The sequence below is a fragment of the Macrotis lagotis genome, chromosome X, assembly GCF_037893015.1.
Source record: "Macrotis lagotis isolate mMagLag1 chromosome X, bilby.v1.9.chrom.fasta, whole genome shotgun sequence".
Taxonomy (NCBI): domain Eukaryota; kingdom Metazoa; phylum Chordata; class Mammalia; order Peramelemorphia; family Peramelidae; genus Macrotis; species Macrotis lagotis.
In genome coordinates, this window is record NC_133666.1 from 703,118,118 (window position 1) to 703,135,018 (window position 16,901).

The window sequence follows — 16,901 nt, forward strand, 5'->3', positions numbered from 1 at the left end:
ACTCTTAAACAAGAATATTTTATTAATGTACAAAAAAACATTATTGGGAGTGACTAGGTGGCATAGTGGAAAGAGCACTGGCCTTGGAGTCTGGAGTACCTGAGTTCAAATGTGGCCTCAGACACTTAATAATTACCTAGCCACATGGCCTTGGGCAAGCCATTTAACCCCGTTGCCTTGAAAAAAATCTAAAAACACAAAGCCTATGTGCTCCCAATATATTTAGGGGCAGCTAGTGGATAGAGCACCATCCCTGGAGTCAGGAGGACCTGAGTTCAAATCCGGCCTCAGACACTTCATAATGACCTAGCTGTGTGGCCTTGGGCAAGCCGCTTAACCCTGTTGCCTTGCACAAACCTAAAAAAAACAAAACAACAAAAAAAAAAACCCAACAAAACATTATTTGTACAAGATGAGAATAAATATTAAATAAAAAAATAAAATGTCAGAAGGGTCATGGTGTTCCAATCTGGCATGTGCCCCAAGGAGCATGGAGCAAACACCTTCAGAACTCTAGGCCAGCTCACTTTGTAAAGATGCCATCTATGAACCTGAACTTGGTGGGACCAATTGTATATGGAGACTGAGTTAGAGTAAGCCACTTTCCCCAGGGACTAAGGTTGTACACTCCAAGCCATTTTATTCTGTGTGACCCCTCTGTGTTCCCAACAAGCTGAAGACCTTCCTTCTTCACCTGAAAGTCACTAAAGAACACTTGGGTTATCCAATGGCTGACACTCACTCTTTTCTTATGACTGGCATGTTTCTTTTTCAAGTCCACATTTCTTAGATGATATGCTATTCTTTTTTTAAGGTTTTTGCAAGGCAACGGGGTTAAGTGCCTTGCCCAAGGCCACGTGGCTAGGTAATTATCAAGTATCTAAGGCCGGATTTGAACTCAGGTCCTCCTGACTCCAGGGCCGGTGCTCTATCCACTGCATCACCTAGCCGCCCCTGATGACATGCTATTCCTGACTGTTTCCTCATGTGTTGTGTATCTTAGACTGTTATCACTGTTTCTTCATTTTTCATTCTTCAGTGGCTGTAGTAGTCTATGCCATAGAGTACCACCTATAAAACGCTGGTCTTAAAACTATGAAGCTTTGTGCCCGGTAAAAGCTTGGGAGCCTTAAAAACACTGTACAGTTTCCATAGGTCTAGTCTATTCTTGTTTAATTATGAACCCATTTCACTGTCCATTTACATTGTCTGTCCTGACAGACATCTTCATTGAGAATAAACAAAGCACCAAGATCAACTACCACACTGATGGTAAATTCTTCAATTTGAAAAGGGTACAAATCAAGACCAAAATGGTGAGATGGTGCATGATTTTTTTCTTTGCAGATGATTGTGTGCTCAATGCAGTGTGGCGAATAAATTGTCTTCCTACAGTAAGAGACTGAGGCAGAACTCTGAGCCAATGGCACTTTGTTAGACTATCCACAAGCCCCTCTAATAATATGGACCTCAGACCTGAGATGCCCCTTCCTCTGGGACCTTGTTTTTAATAGGATTTGATACCCAAATATGCAAAAGAGGGATGGGGAAATACAGCTCATCTCAGGTGGAACTATGACTCGTAATTCTTTCTTTCTTGGATTTTCTACTGAAGATGTGTTTTGGTGTTTCCTAGATCTTTTTTGGAGTAATTGTGTTGAAGAGTTTCACTATCTTGGCTTGTCCCTCTGTTTACATATTTGTTGTCACATGGAGTCATCAATGTCTATTATGATCCATTCTAATTTTTTTTTTTTGTTTTTAGGTTTTGCAAGGCAGTGGGGTTAAGTGGCTTGCCCAAGGCCACACAGCTAGGTTTGAACTCAGGTCCTTCTGACTCCAGGGCCGGTGCTCTATCCACTGTGTCACCTAGCTGCCCTGTCCATTCTCATTTTTAAGGGACCTAGTGTTTGGGTAATGTTTTGTACTTATAATTCTCTTTCTAAATCTTTCCTCCATAAATTTATTTTTCCAGTTTCTTCTTCTATAATGCTCATTTCATTTACAAAATCAATTTTTTGTTTTTTCAAGGCAATGAGATTAAGTAACTTTCCAGAATCACACAGCTAAGTAATAATTAAGTGTCTGAGATCATATTTGAACTCAGGTTCTTCTGACTTTAGGGCTAGTATCCTATCCATTGTGTCACCTAGCTGCCCCCACAACATCAGTTTTTAAAAAAACGTATTTCAATTTTTCCCAAAAATTCTAGTTGAACTTGTGCCCAAACTATTTTCCTTTGAGCTTTTGCTTGAAGATGTTTTGGAGTTATTTCATCTTGTGGGACTTGTCTTAGGCATTCCTATCACTACAAAATCTCTTTAGAATGGACAATTGGCTGATAGAGAATTTGAATAGGGGTCCTCACTCATTAAATCATTTTTCTCAGTAGTCTTTGAAGCTGAAATTCAATGAAGTATGGATCAATTTTTTGCTACTTGTGCTATCACCAAGAAAACACTGGTTCTTCAGTCAGCACCACACCATTCACAAGTGGACTCATTGATTATAGATGATGGAGTTTTGAATATTGTGGATAAGTTCACTCCCCTTGGCAGTGTACTTTCCAAAGATGCACACATTGATAATGAGGTTGACATATTGTCCAGAAAAAACTCAGCAGGGGCAGCTGGGTGGCACAGTGGATAGAGCACCGGCCTTGAAATCAGGAGGACCTGAGTTCAAATGTGACCTCAGACACTTAATAATTAACAAGCTGTGTGGCCTTGGGCAAGTCCCCATTGCATTGGGGGGGAAAAGATAACTGCTTAGGAAGTGTGAGGTTTTTAGAGGACTTTACAAATTTTCTACCATATTATTCTCACAAGTCTGAGCAGTGGGTGCTACTATTCCAATTTTGCAGATGAAAAATGGAGGCAGAGGTTGAGATTTACCAAAAGTTAGCAAGCCTCTGAAGGAGACTTTGAATTCAAATTCCTAACTCTGGATTCAGTACTCTATTCATTGTACCACCTAACTGCTTCATGGTAAGATTCTTTTTTTTTTTCTTTATTCTCCCATCCTTACTTCCCAAATTTGAGCTCTGTGTTAGGGACAAATTCTGCCTACTTCAGGAGGGAATGTCTGGAGTTTAACTGGCTCTTTTGTATTCCTTTAGGTCTTGCTGTGGCTTTCTCTGAGCATAAAGCACTTTGCTTTTTAGGAATCTTGGGGGTGACTCAGAATGGTCACCCACAAACTTTAGTTTGTTCTGAGTTGAAATCTAATCTCTTTGTGTCCATTCTGAACTTTGCAAGCTCCTGACCCAGGTAGGGGCTTCCCCTCCTTTTCATCCCCTCTATGAGATTGTTGGTGTACCCAACCACATCAGCCAGTTGGAAGGTTCTGCAGGTTTGCAATGATACTACAGGCTCCCTCTTAGTCTGCAGTGCTTCCCTGCTTCTCATCAGTGTCCCCCCCACACCCCATTATTTCCCAGCAGGCCTCAGACTACATTGGGAAACCCCTGGTTTCCTAATCAGGAATCAGTCCAGTGCCCATTGTAGGATTTTGTGGAATAGTTAAGAGAGCTGGGCGCCATCATCTTGCCTGCTGTTCTCACTGGAGTCTGTATTTTTATTGATGTTTTTCATTTCTTAAATAATTATCCTATGCAATTTGTCCCTCCAGATCACATTCCCCTAACAGCCATCCCAGTGACAATTTTTTTTCCTTTAGAGAGAATTACAAGTACACACAATCGATACATTGTGAAAGTTCAAAACCATGTGCTATGTGCACATCTGTGGCCCTCCCACCTCAACCATAGGACAGGATGTAGTTTCTTTGCAGATGTGTCGTCATTCCAATCCCACTTGATCTGTGTATATTTGTTACATTTGCTTTTGATTTTTTGTAGTGTTATTCTTTCCAATTATTTTATTGTAGATACTGCTTTTGTTGATTTCCTTGATCTGCTGACTCTACTTCAGCTCACATGGATTTTTCTATTCTCAGGATTTATCACATGCATCATTTCTTACAGTAGAGAAAGAACATTATATTCACATACCACACTTTGTTGCTGGACTCCTAATTTACTTCCAAACTTAGTTATCACAAAAAGTACTGCTACAAAGATTCTGGAGTCAATATTAATGATTATCTTGGAGTAGAAGCCTCCAGTTCCAAGGGTTAGCACATCTTGATCTATACCAACATGGAAATATGTTTGCCTCGTTCCAATTTGCTTACCAATTTATTTTGAGTCTGTGGGCCCCAGCAGTTCTGAGCTCTGCACCATTGATTTTTCCGGGTTGCAGCACCCCTACAGGCTTTTGCTCCTGATGGGTTATCAAGGCTGTGGAGGCCTGAGAAAAATTCCACAGCCTAGAACCAGGGTCTTGATGGCACTAAAAAGATGGAAGAACAGGGTGCAGGGGTGAGTTTTGATGTAAGCCTGGGTGATGTCTTTGGGTCTGCGGGTGCAGTCTTGCTGTAGTTAGTGTGGAAGGTGGGAAAGGGGTCCTGGTCCTGAGTGAGCTCAGGATCAGTGAGATTCAACCCCTGGGCATGGGTTTTCTAATTTATTTTTTTTAAACTATTTTAGATTTTTGGTGTCCTAGACCAGGGGAAAAGCTGACATAGTTTTATCTTTTGTATATCATTTGTTAAGAGGTCCTGGGGATCAGAAAAAAGTCTAATCCATCGTCTTGTTCCTCATACTCACCAGGAACATTTTCATTCCAAAATGTTTCCAGAGTGGTCAGGGCTTAGGATGCAGATTTCTGGGCCAAAGGACATCAAGTCTTCAATTCAATCAACATTAAACAACCAGCATCTGCCAGGTACTTTACTGAGCATGGAAGAGACAAAGGCCCAATGGATGCTTCCGTTCCACTCACCGACAGACCCGGGCACAGATCCAGGAGCAGAGTCACTGGAGGAGAATTCTAAGAGCAGGTGACATTGGGGAGCTTGCCTAGAATGGGGCTGCTACCTTGGTCCTTGCCTTCCCAACCCACAAAGCAAATTCCACTGATAAAGGCCAGTGCAAAAGCAGGCGAGCTGTGCCGGGGGCAGGGGGTCCTGCAAATCACAAAGAAGAAGCATGGAGTCTCACCAGCGGTGGGATGGTCAGTTGACAAGGAACCTCCCTGTCACATTCTTTCCTAACAACTTTCCAAACTGGGTTAAGAATTTTAAGCCTAAAAAGTAAAAACCTTATGTTTTGGCTTAAAAAATTCTTAGTTAATCTAGCATTGCCAAATGGAAAGGCCGGTTGCGTTTGAATTTACCAGTAACGCTTGGACGGCAGAGCAAGCGTTTTGTTAGAGCTCGTTTCATCTATGGAGAATAGCATCTGTGTCCAGACAAAGAAGTGTGCAGTTTGAAGCGAGACCAAAGGACCGTTGCCTTTAATTTAGAAAAACCCTGCTACCTTATTGTCCGATCTGGCTCTCTCATACTTGATGTCTCTTCCTTAAGGATATGAGTTCTCTCTCATCACAATTTGGACCCATGCAAAGGCTGGCACGTTGCCTTCTGTGGGGGTGGGGGAGGGAAATAAGATTAGGGGAAAAACTGTAAAACTCAAAACGAAATCTTTACAACTCAAACACCTTTGGGGGCAGGTGTGGTCGCTCTGGACACTCCTTGTGCAGCAGGGACCGGCGGGCGCTCGGCCGGGGCTCCCACAAGTCCGGGGGAGAGCAGCACCGAGCAGGGGGCTCTCCGGGGGGCTCTAGGGAAGGGGGGACCCGGCGGGGCCCTGCGCCCCCGGGGGCCAGGCCCGGCCTCCCCGAGGGCGCCCCCTCTTTTCTCAGGGGAAGGACAAGGGCTGTGGGGCCTGAAACCATCCCTGCGGCCCCCCAAGCCGCTCCGGGCCCTCCAGGGCCTCCCTAGGGGCGCGGGCCTGGGCGGGAGTGGGCCCTGGGGCGCCCCGCACGTGGCTCTTCCTCCCTTTCCCGCCCGCACGCAGTGGGTGGGGCTCGGGGCCCCGCCCTGGTCTCCCTGGGTGACACACGGACTACATTTCCCAGAAGCCTTTTCACTCGACGCCAACGCTCCTTCGGCTCGGGACCGCAAGAAGGCGGGGCGCGTGACGTCACTTCCCGTTCCGACCTCTCGTCGCGTCCCGGCCGCGCGCTCGCCACCGTCTCGCCTCCTTCCTCAGCCGCCGCCGCGGCGGTCCGAACCCACGGCCCAGGTCCGGGTGAGTGGGAGCCGGGGGCTGGGGCCGCGGCGGCCACGGGAGCGCGCCGGGGGGCGGGACGTCCGGCGCCGGAGCCTCTGGGAGAGGGAGGACGCCCTAGGAGCGGAGCGGAGCGTCCGGGGGCGGGGCCGCGCCTGCGCGCCTCTCTCGGCCCCGCCCCCTGCTCCAGGCGCGCGCCCTCATTGGCTCCTCCGCCTCTCCAGCCCCGCCCTCCCGCAGCTAGGCGGGGCCACGGCTTCTGCTTCCAATCGGAGGGCTTCCCGAGGTGGGGGCGTGGCGCGTGAGCCTGGGGGCGGGGCCAGTGTGGAAAGTGCGGCCGGGAAGGGGGACCCCGAGCTGCAGCCCCCCCTGCTGTGCCCCCATCATCCACTGGCTCCCCGCACGCGCCATGCCCCCCACCTCTGCGCCCCGCACCCGCCGTCCTGTGACCCCCCACCCCCTCCCCACCGCGTCATCCCCCAGAAGAGGCGGGGAAGCCCCTCGAGCCCCCCACCTTCCCCGGCCGCCCCGGGGCCATCTGTCCCCTTTGTACCCCTAGGCGGTGGCAGGTCACCTGACTGCTCCCCGACTCGGGCCTCCCCCGGGGCGGAGATGAGGATGGCTCCTGTGTTCCCCGTGGCCGGCAGCCCCCAGGTGAGCCAGGGCGGGACAGGTGAGGAGCCCGGGGCCCCCGGACACCCCGCACAGGGCTCTCCCTCTAACCGGCCGGCCCGGGGTCCCCACGGGAGGAAGCCGGGGAGACCCCCGGCCTGGCCGCTTCCCCACATGGCCCCCGCGTTGTGCCAGGAGGGTCGGGGGCCCGTGCCAGGGCAGGTGCCAGGCTCTGCGGTTTTCCAGGGCTCCATGACCTTCCAGGATGTGGCCGTGGACTTCACTGCGGAGGAGTGGGGGCGCCTGGGCCCTGCCCAGAAGAGACTCTACCGCGAGGTGATGCTGGAGAACTACGGGCACCTGGTCTGCCTGGGTGAGGACCCCCCTTCCCGCCCGGAATGTGCCCCACCTCGGTGAAGGACTGCGCCCTGGGCGGCCCAGGAGCGGCTGCTCCTCCACCTCTGGGGCCCCCCTTCCCCCCCATCAGAGGATCCAGGAGACCTGTCTGGGAGCCTGAGCCAGCTCCCCCAGAGCACAGCTGCCTCAGGACCCTTTGGGGTGATCCAGGTTTTCCTGCCTCCCCAATGATCCCCCACTTTCTGATTCTCCACGAGCAGGACTTGCAGTGTCCAGTCCCGATGTGATCGGCCAGCTGGAGCGAGGGGACGCTCCATGGATGGCGGCCCGAGACCCCCCTAGAAGAAGCCACCCTGGTGAGTGAAGCAAACCATGTGGAATCAGGGTGGCTGACTGGGTGGTGGCCCCCAAAGCCCAAGCCCCACCTGGGACAGAGGACCCTGGATGCTGGCTCCTCCCCCTCCTTTCCCTTCCCCCCCCAGCTGTCCTCTTCTGCCCCTTGCATTTCAGGTGGGTGGGTAGGTGGATTGGCGCATCCCCAGGGTGCAGTCAGTCATTCAGTAGCTGCCTTTCCTGGCTCCATGGATGGTTGACAAGGTGTTGGTAGAAGAACAAGGTTTAAACCCCCCAGGCTGCCTAGAAGGCAGCGATGCTATCACTGCTATAAGAAGGGGGACCTGGGTGCAGGACCAGGCTGCCTCCCCCCCACTCCCACCCCAGCCTTCATTAGATGCAAGTCTTGAGAGACTGAGAAGAAGATCCCGGGTTCAGGATGGATCTCATGCCTCTATCTGTTGGGAGTGTGTATGGGGGGCTTGGCTGTGGCCTCCAGCGGTGTTGCTGCTGGCCAAGACCCGCTCTTCCCCAGCAGTCAGAAAGGGAGTGAAGGGGAGACTCACTGACCCATGCCGACTGAGAAGAGCGTGAGCTCTGGGCCCCAGAGGAGTCAGGGAGCCCCGCTGAGCAGCCTGCCAGGGGGAGGCCATTCTGCCTACCCACACCCCATGCCGTGGGGTCCCCTTGCTCAGTCTTCTGGCTGACCGGGAGTAGATGAGTCACCCTCCCTAGGTGGGACCCCCAAAGCCACCCTGCTTCTCCTCTGGCATCCTGGCAGGTTGGCGCTCCTTGTGGCCTCACTTGTCTCTGGGTGGCTCTCTTCCCTCCACGTGGACATGGCTTTGTCGCCGTGGAACAGTTTTTAGTCTCATCGTCCTAGTTGTCTCGGTGAGCTGGCCTTTGTCAGAAAATCACTGCTAAGAGTTTTTCCCTGCAAAGTTATTTCCCTTCTAATTTTAGCTGCATCTGATTTGTTTGTGTAAAACCTTCACAGTTTTGTATCATTGAAACTGTTCATTTTATCTTCTGTACTCCCCAGTCCCTTGGTGGCCAGGGATCTCCCTTTCTAGAGATTCAGAAGGGAAAGCTCCCTTGCTCCTGGTGTTGGGAGACCCCCGTGCCTGCCAGATAGCCTCCACCAGGGGCTTCTCCATTGTCTCTTCCCCGGTTGAATCCTGGTTTAATCACTCCCATGATGCTTTCTTCTTTAGAGGGAGGTTTGAGATCTCCTGCCGGGCCCCCTTCTTTCCCATTTTTCCTGAATTTTTGTTTCTCCAGCTGAGTTTTTCCCTCTTGCTCTTTAAAGTAATCTGTTGTTAGTTTGATCGGCAGAGCACTTAGAAAGGAAATGAATGGAGGCAGTGCTCCCATCCTGATTAGGTTGGCTCAGCCTGCCCAGTTAATATTTTTCTTTGTTGATTAGGTCTCTGTTTACATAAAACTTCTGCTCCTGTGGATGTTGACCTTGGATTTGCAAGTACTTTAAGCATTTTGTCACATTCCCTGAAATTTCCCTTCGTTTTGTTTCTATTTTGGTGTCGTGAAGAAACACTGATGACGTGGATTGATTTGATAGCTTCCAACTTCAGTGGAATTATTGTTTCACTTTATGGTTGACTGAGACCCAGCTATTGCTGGGAAGGCACTGATTTTGTTTTCTTAGTCTGCCAGTTTCTTTTTACCATCTTATTGCTATAGGTAGTTCTAATAGCACTGGTGAAATAGGACGTCTTTGCTTATCCCTAACCATCCTGGGAGGCCTCTGGTTTATCCCCATCATAAGCAGTGGTGGCTTTGGTTTTAGGGAGATATGACCTCTGCTGGGAAGGAAAAAATCTATTCCCGTTTTCAATTTCTCAGAAATTTGTTTTTAATGTGCCTTTTTAAGGTTTTACTTTGTTCAGTCCACAGGCACTGATCTGCTCTTCCACCTCCTCTTTCCCCTCCCCCTCCCTCCCTCTCCCTCCCTTGGGGAAAACAAAACAAACTCAGGTAGCCCATGTGCATAGTCACCAAAAGGCATCCTTCTATTGGCATTGAGCTCTCCTGGCTTGGTTGGCCCTCCTCCTGATCCTTGCTGCTCTCCTCAGTTCGGTCATCTTCTCATGGCCATCGTTAAGGTCATTGATCCAGCCTGGACCCTCATCTTGGCCTCTGCAGATCCAGAGCCGGGTCTTTGAACCTTTTGGATCCCCTTAGTTAGGGTTTATTTTGCCCAGAACTAGTCCCTCCCTTAATCCACCTGCATGGTCACTCCTTTGCCTTCTCAGTTTTCTTCCCAGCTCTCTTTTGAGTGAAATACCTGGCTCCGTGGGTGTAGGAGCGTATGTGTGTGTTTGGTGGGGGTGGAGTGAGCAGGTGTGAATGTGCCAGCAGTTAGAGGTGAGGCTGACTCAGAGGAAACTGAGGATCCCACCAACCCCTGGCCACCACCTGGGCATGGCATTGTTGGGCCCTTTGGGTGGGGCTGGCACTTCTGCCTACCCCGGGGCAAGGCTTCATATTCCATCCATGGCCACAGGTCTGCAGCCCATCTCTCTCCCCTCCTGGTGCCCTTTTGGTCTGGGGCTGCTTCCTGGACCTTCATATAAGAGTCCAGCAAGGGGCTCAGCTCCTCCCTGGTCCTGGTGGGCCTTGTCTTCCCCACCAAGCTTTTTCTGCACATTTCCGCAGCAGGTGCAATACATCCTAGTAGGTGCCCAGTGTGCCAACCCTGCCAGCCTGTGCACAGTGCACAGCCTTGATCCCTTCACTGAATGTGAATCCATGCTGTAGCCTTTTTACTAATATTTATCATGTTTGGATCAGTGTTCATTAGTGATAGCGGTTTATAGTTTTCTTTCTGTTTTGATGATTCCTGGCCTATGGATCATATCTGTATTTGTGTCACAATTGTGTCCCCTACCCCTTTTTCAAAGAATTGTAGAATTTTAATTTTTCTTTGAATGAGTGATAGAATTCACTTCTAAATTGATCTGGTCTTAGTTTTTTTTTTCCTTTATGACTTCATTTAGGGCTTAATCAGTTCCTTTTTCTGAGATTAGGATTATTTAAATTCCTATTTTGAGTTCTGTTAATTGAGACATTTTACATTTTTTGTAAATACTCGTTTTTTTTAAGTTGTCATTTTATTGGCAAAATAATTTCCAATAATTTCCTTCTTAATTTTTGTTGATAATTCTCTTAAAAATTTCTGATGCAGGGGCAGCTAGGTGGCACAGTGGATAGAGCACCAGCCCTGGAGTCAGGAGTTACCTAAGTTCAAATCCGGCCTCAAACGCTTAATAATTACCTAGCTGTGTGGCCTTGGGCAAGCCACTTAACCCCATTGCCTTGTAAAAAACAAAAACCTAAAAAAGATTTCTGATGCTGATAATTTAGTTTTCCTCTTTCTTCCATTTAATCAATTTAGTTAACAGTTAAACTCCCCTTGAACAGTGTCTCCCCTTGAAAAACCATTTTTTTTGTTTTTTTTAATTTAATAAGACTACAATGAATTTTTTTATCTTTTCTATGGCAGTCTCAATTGAATATAATTTTTCATTGTGTTCAATCAAGGTTGTGTTTAATAACTGCTTTTCTGCTTTCGTTGGAGGGTTTTTATGCCCTAGTTGGTGTGCCCTCCATTAGCTGAGAAACATGGACAGCGTTGAGGGGTTTGGTGGCATAGTAGGAAGAGCTCTGGGTCTGGACTCGGAAGAGCTGATTCCAAGGTAGCCTCAGAGGGGGGTCGAGTGCCTGGTGCGTGGCTGTAGCTATTTGTCCAGGGAGGTGCCACCTCACATGGATGCTTCTCCCCTGTTCAATGATGGGCAGGTGGGTGGCACCATGGCTCACAGAGCCAGTTGCCTCAGTTTCCTCACCTGTAAAATGTGAGCTGGAGAAGGAAGTGGCCAACCACTGGGGTCATGCCTTCAGGATTTACTAGATTCAGCTATTCCAGGGCTGAAAGGGGGTGAGCCTCCATCCTTAGCGTCCCACCCTGAAGCCCCGGGGGTTTAGCACTGATACCAGTTGTCCTTTGCCACCCTCTTCTCACGGGTTTTACGGGTTTTGCTCTCCTCTTGTCTGAGTCCATAATCGCTGCTCCTCCGACCCTCTGTTATCTCAAGGGTCTTTTTTATAAACAGCATCATTTTGGGTTCTTTCATTTTAGGAGAGAATTTGCAACGTTTTCCCTTTCAATCTCTCTTCTGACACTTCTCCCTCTCTTTCCCCTCATTTCCTTCCCAGAGGAAAGGTGAGGAGCGCTTAAGAGAGGGTCCCCAGGCTCCATCCTTGGAGCCTATCAACTGGCCTGCCAGGCTGGAAATACCATTATCCCTGGTGGTGGATGAGGAGATGGCTCAAGGTCACCTGACTGGGGATGTCTACTGGAGGCTCCCTGTCCCTCTTGTCCTCCCTGATCCTGACCCAAATGGAGTTCCGACTCCTCCCCTACCTTCTTTTTACCAGAACTTGACTTTGCTGTTCCCTCCTCCCCACTCGCCCACCCCCAGCCCCTTTTGTTTCCTATTGAGCTAAGATGGGATCTGGCCAGCCAAGCAGGGCTCCTGTGTTATCTCCCCTCAGAGGAGCAGAGAGGTGGGGTACTCACTTGGCATTTAGCCATGTTTAATTGACTCTTGATTTTATTTTTCCATTTACAGGCTATGCTAGTTTTTCAACATTCATCCATGTGCAAGACTTTGCTTTCTCCCACCCTCCCTTGCCTCCCCCTTCCCATGGCAGTGACCAGTCTGATTAGTCCAGTAGAAGTTGTCCATTTGTGTTTAACCCCTTTGTATATTAGCCATGTTGTGCGAGAAGAATTAGAGTTAAGGTGAAAGAGGAAACCATGAGAAAGAAAGGAAAACATACAGTTCGTGTTGGGAAGGTGGAGAGAGCATCCCTTGGGTGTGGATGGCACTGTCTGTGGTGGGCCTCCTGGGGTGCTCCTTGGTCTCCGCCACTCATCTTGCAGCCTGTGCATCCATGGTGACCATGTTTCTTGTGCTCGCTTTGCTCTCATCAGTATTCATGAAGGGCCCACCATGGACTTGTAGTCTTGGTGATTTCCTGATTTTCTGGTTCTTTCCTTGAACATTCTCATTTAGAAAAAAATTAAATTTCTTTTCTCTTTTAAAATTATACTTGCTTGACTTCTTTTTGGAATTTTAGTTGACCTGGTGGGCAAGATGTGTTTTTCCTTCATTCTTTGCTGGTTCCCTACATTTTGGACCTTTGGAGTCTCTGGAACCACAGCAGCTCTTCATGGTGGGAATGGACCCAAAGTGAGCATTATATGAGTTGGAGGGATGACCGGGTTCTGTGTGGTCCTTTTTCTGTTCCCTTTGGCTCTTCTGCAGCTTTCTGGGGAGGGGGGTGTTGGATTCTTCAGGGACCTCTGGGGGCTCAGCTTTGCTGTCTGGCAGCTGTCCTCCTAGTCTTGGCTGGTTAGGAGCCTGCTGATGACCCTACTCTGTCAGCCCGCTGGATAGTCCTGCAGGTCCAGAGTCAGTCCCCCAGCGGCCAGTCCACCCTGGATCCAGCTCCCTGCCCTGGTCACTCAGGCCAGGCCTGGGACTGTTGGGGCCCCCAGAGCTCTTGTGCTGGCTACAGCGTGGACTCAGGTCTCTACCCACATCCATGAGCAGGGGGAGTACTGACCGGCTGTGGCCAACTTTTGAGACGGCTCCCTGTGGGGTCTATGGTGGTCCATCTCCCCCCACATCCTCGGTCCACTGGTTCCTCCTGAACTGGGACTCTTCTTCAGTCCTAGAAGTAGTGTCTCAGGACCCAAGAGCTCTGGGTTCAAATCTCTTCTTAGACACTTACCAGTTGGGTGACTCTGGGCAAGCAAGTTGTTTCACTTCTCTCCACCTTGCTTTCCTCATTTATAAAATGGGGATAACAGCAGCCCCTCTTTTTTAGGATAATGTTGGTGAAGTGCATGCTATCCATTATTAATACTAGAGACTTTTTCTTAAATCTTGGTTTTATTTGGACAACTTTAATACATATGAAATACAGGTCCAGTGTACAACTATTGGGGTCCCTTTGGATGGCTGAGGAATATGGTCTCATCGCCCATCCCTTCTCCCACTTAAGAAATCAAAGGGAACAGTGGATAGAGCACCAGCCCTGGAGTCAGGCAGACCTGAGTTCAAATCTGGCCTCAGATACTTAATAATGACTTAGCTGTGTGGCCTTGGGCAAGCCACTTAACCCCATTGCCTTGCAAAAACCTTTAAAAAAAAAAGAAAGAAAAGAAATCAAAGGGAAGACCCAGGCAGGTGAGCGAAGTGTCTGCCTTCCTCTGGTGGGGGCAACATTTATTAAGTGCCTGCTGTGTACTTCCAGGTACTGGAGTCTGATGGGAAGCCACAAGCAAACAAAGTGGACAAACCAACTCTCTGTCAAATAAAGGGGGGTAGGGCCTGCCTGGAGGAAGTAGGACTTTAGGTGGCGCTTACCGGAAGCGGGGAGGTCAGTGGTCGGAGCAGAGGCCAGAGAACACTCGACAGATGGCCAGGAGGCCAGAGCACTGGATGGATGAGGGTCCTGGGGGGGCATTGGGAAAGGCTCTGAATCCTGGGGCACCAGAGAGCCCCTGGAAGTTTTTGGGGAGGGAGGTGAGTTGATTGGAGCTGGGCTTCAGGGAAATCACCTTAGTGGCTGCTTGGACAACGGACGGGAGTGAGGAGAGACTTGTCCAAATCCACATCTTTCTGCCCCTAGATTGAATAATGACAAAAGAAAAGAAAATCTCAGGGGTTCCTATTCTGCTTCCCCCAAAGTTATAAGGAGGAAGAGGGGAGGGGGCAGATTTACCAAGGGCCTGCCCAACTCTGGGCCAAGGATGAGGTTGAGGGTGGTCTGATTAAAGGGGACAAGTGCTCCCTAGACTTAGATGGAGAAACAGAGCATAAAATGTCAGAGATGGGCCTCCAGCCAGGCCAGGGTTCACACCTGGCCAGGCTGCTGCCACCCTCTTCCCAAGTCCAGAGATGCCAGGCCTAGGCCCTGATCAGGACCAGCTGTCTCCCCTAATATGGTGGGCAGTGGATGGATGGCATGTAGGACAGCACTGCTGGCAGGCAGGCAGTGCTGTGATCTTCCTCAAAGACAGGAGCCGCCATGTATTCTGTTTGCACCCCCAGGAACTTTATCAGGGCTTGCTTCCCTTATCTATTTGTCCCTCCCTCTTGTGCTCTCTTCTCCACCATTGCCTCTGTGCCACCTTGCCCGTGGGCAGACACAGCCCCCAAGCTACCAGCTTCCTAAATGCCAGTTGTCTGGGAACCATTTCTTTTATCAAGGGTCAAGAGGCAGACAGCTTCATGAGAATTCCCACCAGATGAAAGCTGGCATGGCCACGCTTGCTGGTCGTGAGGCTAGACGGTCATCTTCTCTACAGTGCCCCATGGGCCCCAGCTGCTGACTGTCCGAGGCTGTACCAGAAACATCTCAAGCCAAGCAGTGTTTCCCTGTAAGAGGTTTGAGCTGAGGCTGGTAATCCTGGAGCTGGGCAGTTGGGGGTGTGGCCCTAGGAAGGGAGGTGTCCCTAGGGAGAGAACCAGGGGACTCCTGGAAGGGAATGACCCAACCCTCTTGTTACAACTCTTGACTAGGCCCCATCTCTCCTCTGATGCCATCCCTGAACTAGGGCAGGCCCTTAGTGTCTCATTCTGGAATGAATGAAGCATCAATTAAATGCTTGCTGTTTACCAACAGTCCATCTTCCCTGGAAGCTTCCCTTCTGAGGAGTAAGATGCCTCCCAGGGAAGGATTCAGCCCCAAGTCAGAGGGAAAGGTCCAGGGTCCTGAAGGGGCTGCAGCAAAGCAGGTGGTCAGGCTACTCCCTCGCTCTTATTTCCACTGATAGAATCACAGCAGGTTCTGCTGTTGAATTGCTGGACAGGGCCAGGTCTTTTCCTTCCTGAGTTCTCCAAAGCTTGATGGTCTGCCCCCAGGCCGCCTCTCCAGAGTGACCTCTCAGGACAGTCTGGAAGCCTGGCTATTCTCAAGGCTTGAGGGTTTGGGGTCCTAGAGGAACTGGAGACAAAGTGGTGGGGGTGGTTTGGCTTGCTCCCCCCTTTAGAATGTATGCTTCTGTGGGTCAGGAACCTGCAGATCATGCCTAGTCAAGTCTTCCTGACTTAGCTTGTTCACATATTAATGCACACACACAAGGTTAAGACAAGATATTAAGGGGCGGCTAGGTGGCGCAGTGGGTAAAGCACTGGCCCCAGAGTCAGGAGTACCTGGGTTCAAATCCAGTCTCAGACACTTAATAATTACCTAGTCATGTGGCCTTGGGCAAGCCACTTAACCCCACTGCCTTGCAAAAACCTAAAAAAGAAAAAAAAGAAGATATTAAGTCATGGTTTGAGGGTGGCATTGACAGATCTTGTGTAGGTGATGGCAGCTGGGAAATCAGAGACAAGAAAGAGGCCATTCCAGGCCTGGGGACGGTGTTGCTGGGGACAGCCCAACAAATATGACTTATGGGGGGCTGTTGTGCATGAAGGACAAGTAGACAGGTTTGGGGATGCCCGAGCAAAGAACCTAGAAAGGTGGGTTGGTTGAGTTATAATGAGTTTGTGTTTTGTCCTTGACCCCTGGACCTCAGTGAGTGGGGGAGTGATGGAGTCAGATCATTTTGTTATCCTTCACATCTGCTTAGGGAGGCTGGTTAGGAGGTTGCTGCGGAGGTCACATGGGTAGTAGCATTTGAATGAAGAGAAGATCATAGAGTTGACAAGACAATTGATAGGACATGAAAGATGAGGGAGAGGGGAGATGCAAAAAAGACCAATCTGGCTGATGGTCTTGACAGAAAGAAAGATTAGGAAGAGTGTGGGGTGGGAGAAGATAGATTTTATTTTAGATATAGTGAGGTTGGTGTATCTATGGGGTACTAACCCCCGGAGGAACTAATGGGCAGTTGGTGATATGGAGAGGGGTGAAGACACAACATGTGGAAATCATCAGCATACAAATGGAAATTTACCCATTGGAGCTGATGAGATAATCCAGAAAGAGCCTTAGGGGATACACATAAATATGGGGAAGAACACGGTGGACAATATAGTGATGAAGACTGAGAAGAGATACCAGACCAATGGGAGGAAACTAGAGAACTCCCCAAACCATGTCATCCTGCTGAGAATCAAGTATACTTGACTCTGAGAATTTCCATGAACTAGAATCTGAACAGAAGTGAGGACAGTTCTGTGACCCCCCCCCCCCCCACATGAGAGTGTGATCTTATAGGCTGCTGTAGGTAAGGAGACCCCTATGCAGTTACGGTTAGGGTCTTCCTCCTGTGCTCAGCCTGTGCTCCCCCTCAGCTCACCATGGGCTTCTTAAAAGAACTCTGGTGGTTTATAGTGGAAAAGAGAAGACTTTTCTGTTTCTTAAAACAATTGATCTTAGACTTATAAATGCTTGGCCTCAGAAGACAGGAACCAGGAGTAAA

The 16,901-nt window shown here is 49.4% G+C and overlaps 1 protein-coding gene across 2 annotated transcripts in view; it reads left to right on the forward strand.

The window, feature by feature from the left end:
- The first annotated feature begins 6,055 nt into the window (after nt 1–6,055).
- The window catches only part of LOC141497102 (uncharacterized), a 28,498-nt gene continuing 17,652 nt past the window's right edge, over nt 6,056–16,901 (forward strand). The window contains exons 1-4 of one of the 2 annotated variants that reach the window (XM_074199698.1): nt 6,056–6,154; nt 6,693–6,787; nt 6,992–7,118; nt 7,363–7,458. In XM_074199698.1, the coding sequence (XP_074055799.1) occupies nt 6,746–6,787; nt 6,992–7,118; nt 7,363–7,458 (265 nt within the window). In that variant the 5' untranslated portion in view covers nt 6,056–6,154; nt 6,693–6,745. Of the gene's footprint in view, nt 6,155–6,692; nt 6,788–6,882; nt 7,119–7,362; nt 7,459–16,901 lie in introns of those variants that run through there. The other variant, XM_074199697.1, reaches the window with a different exon arrangement.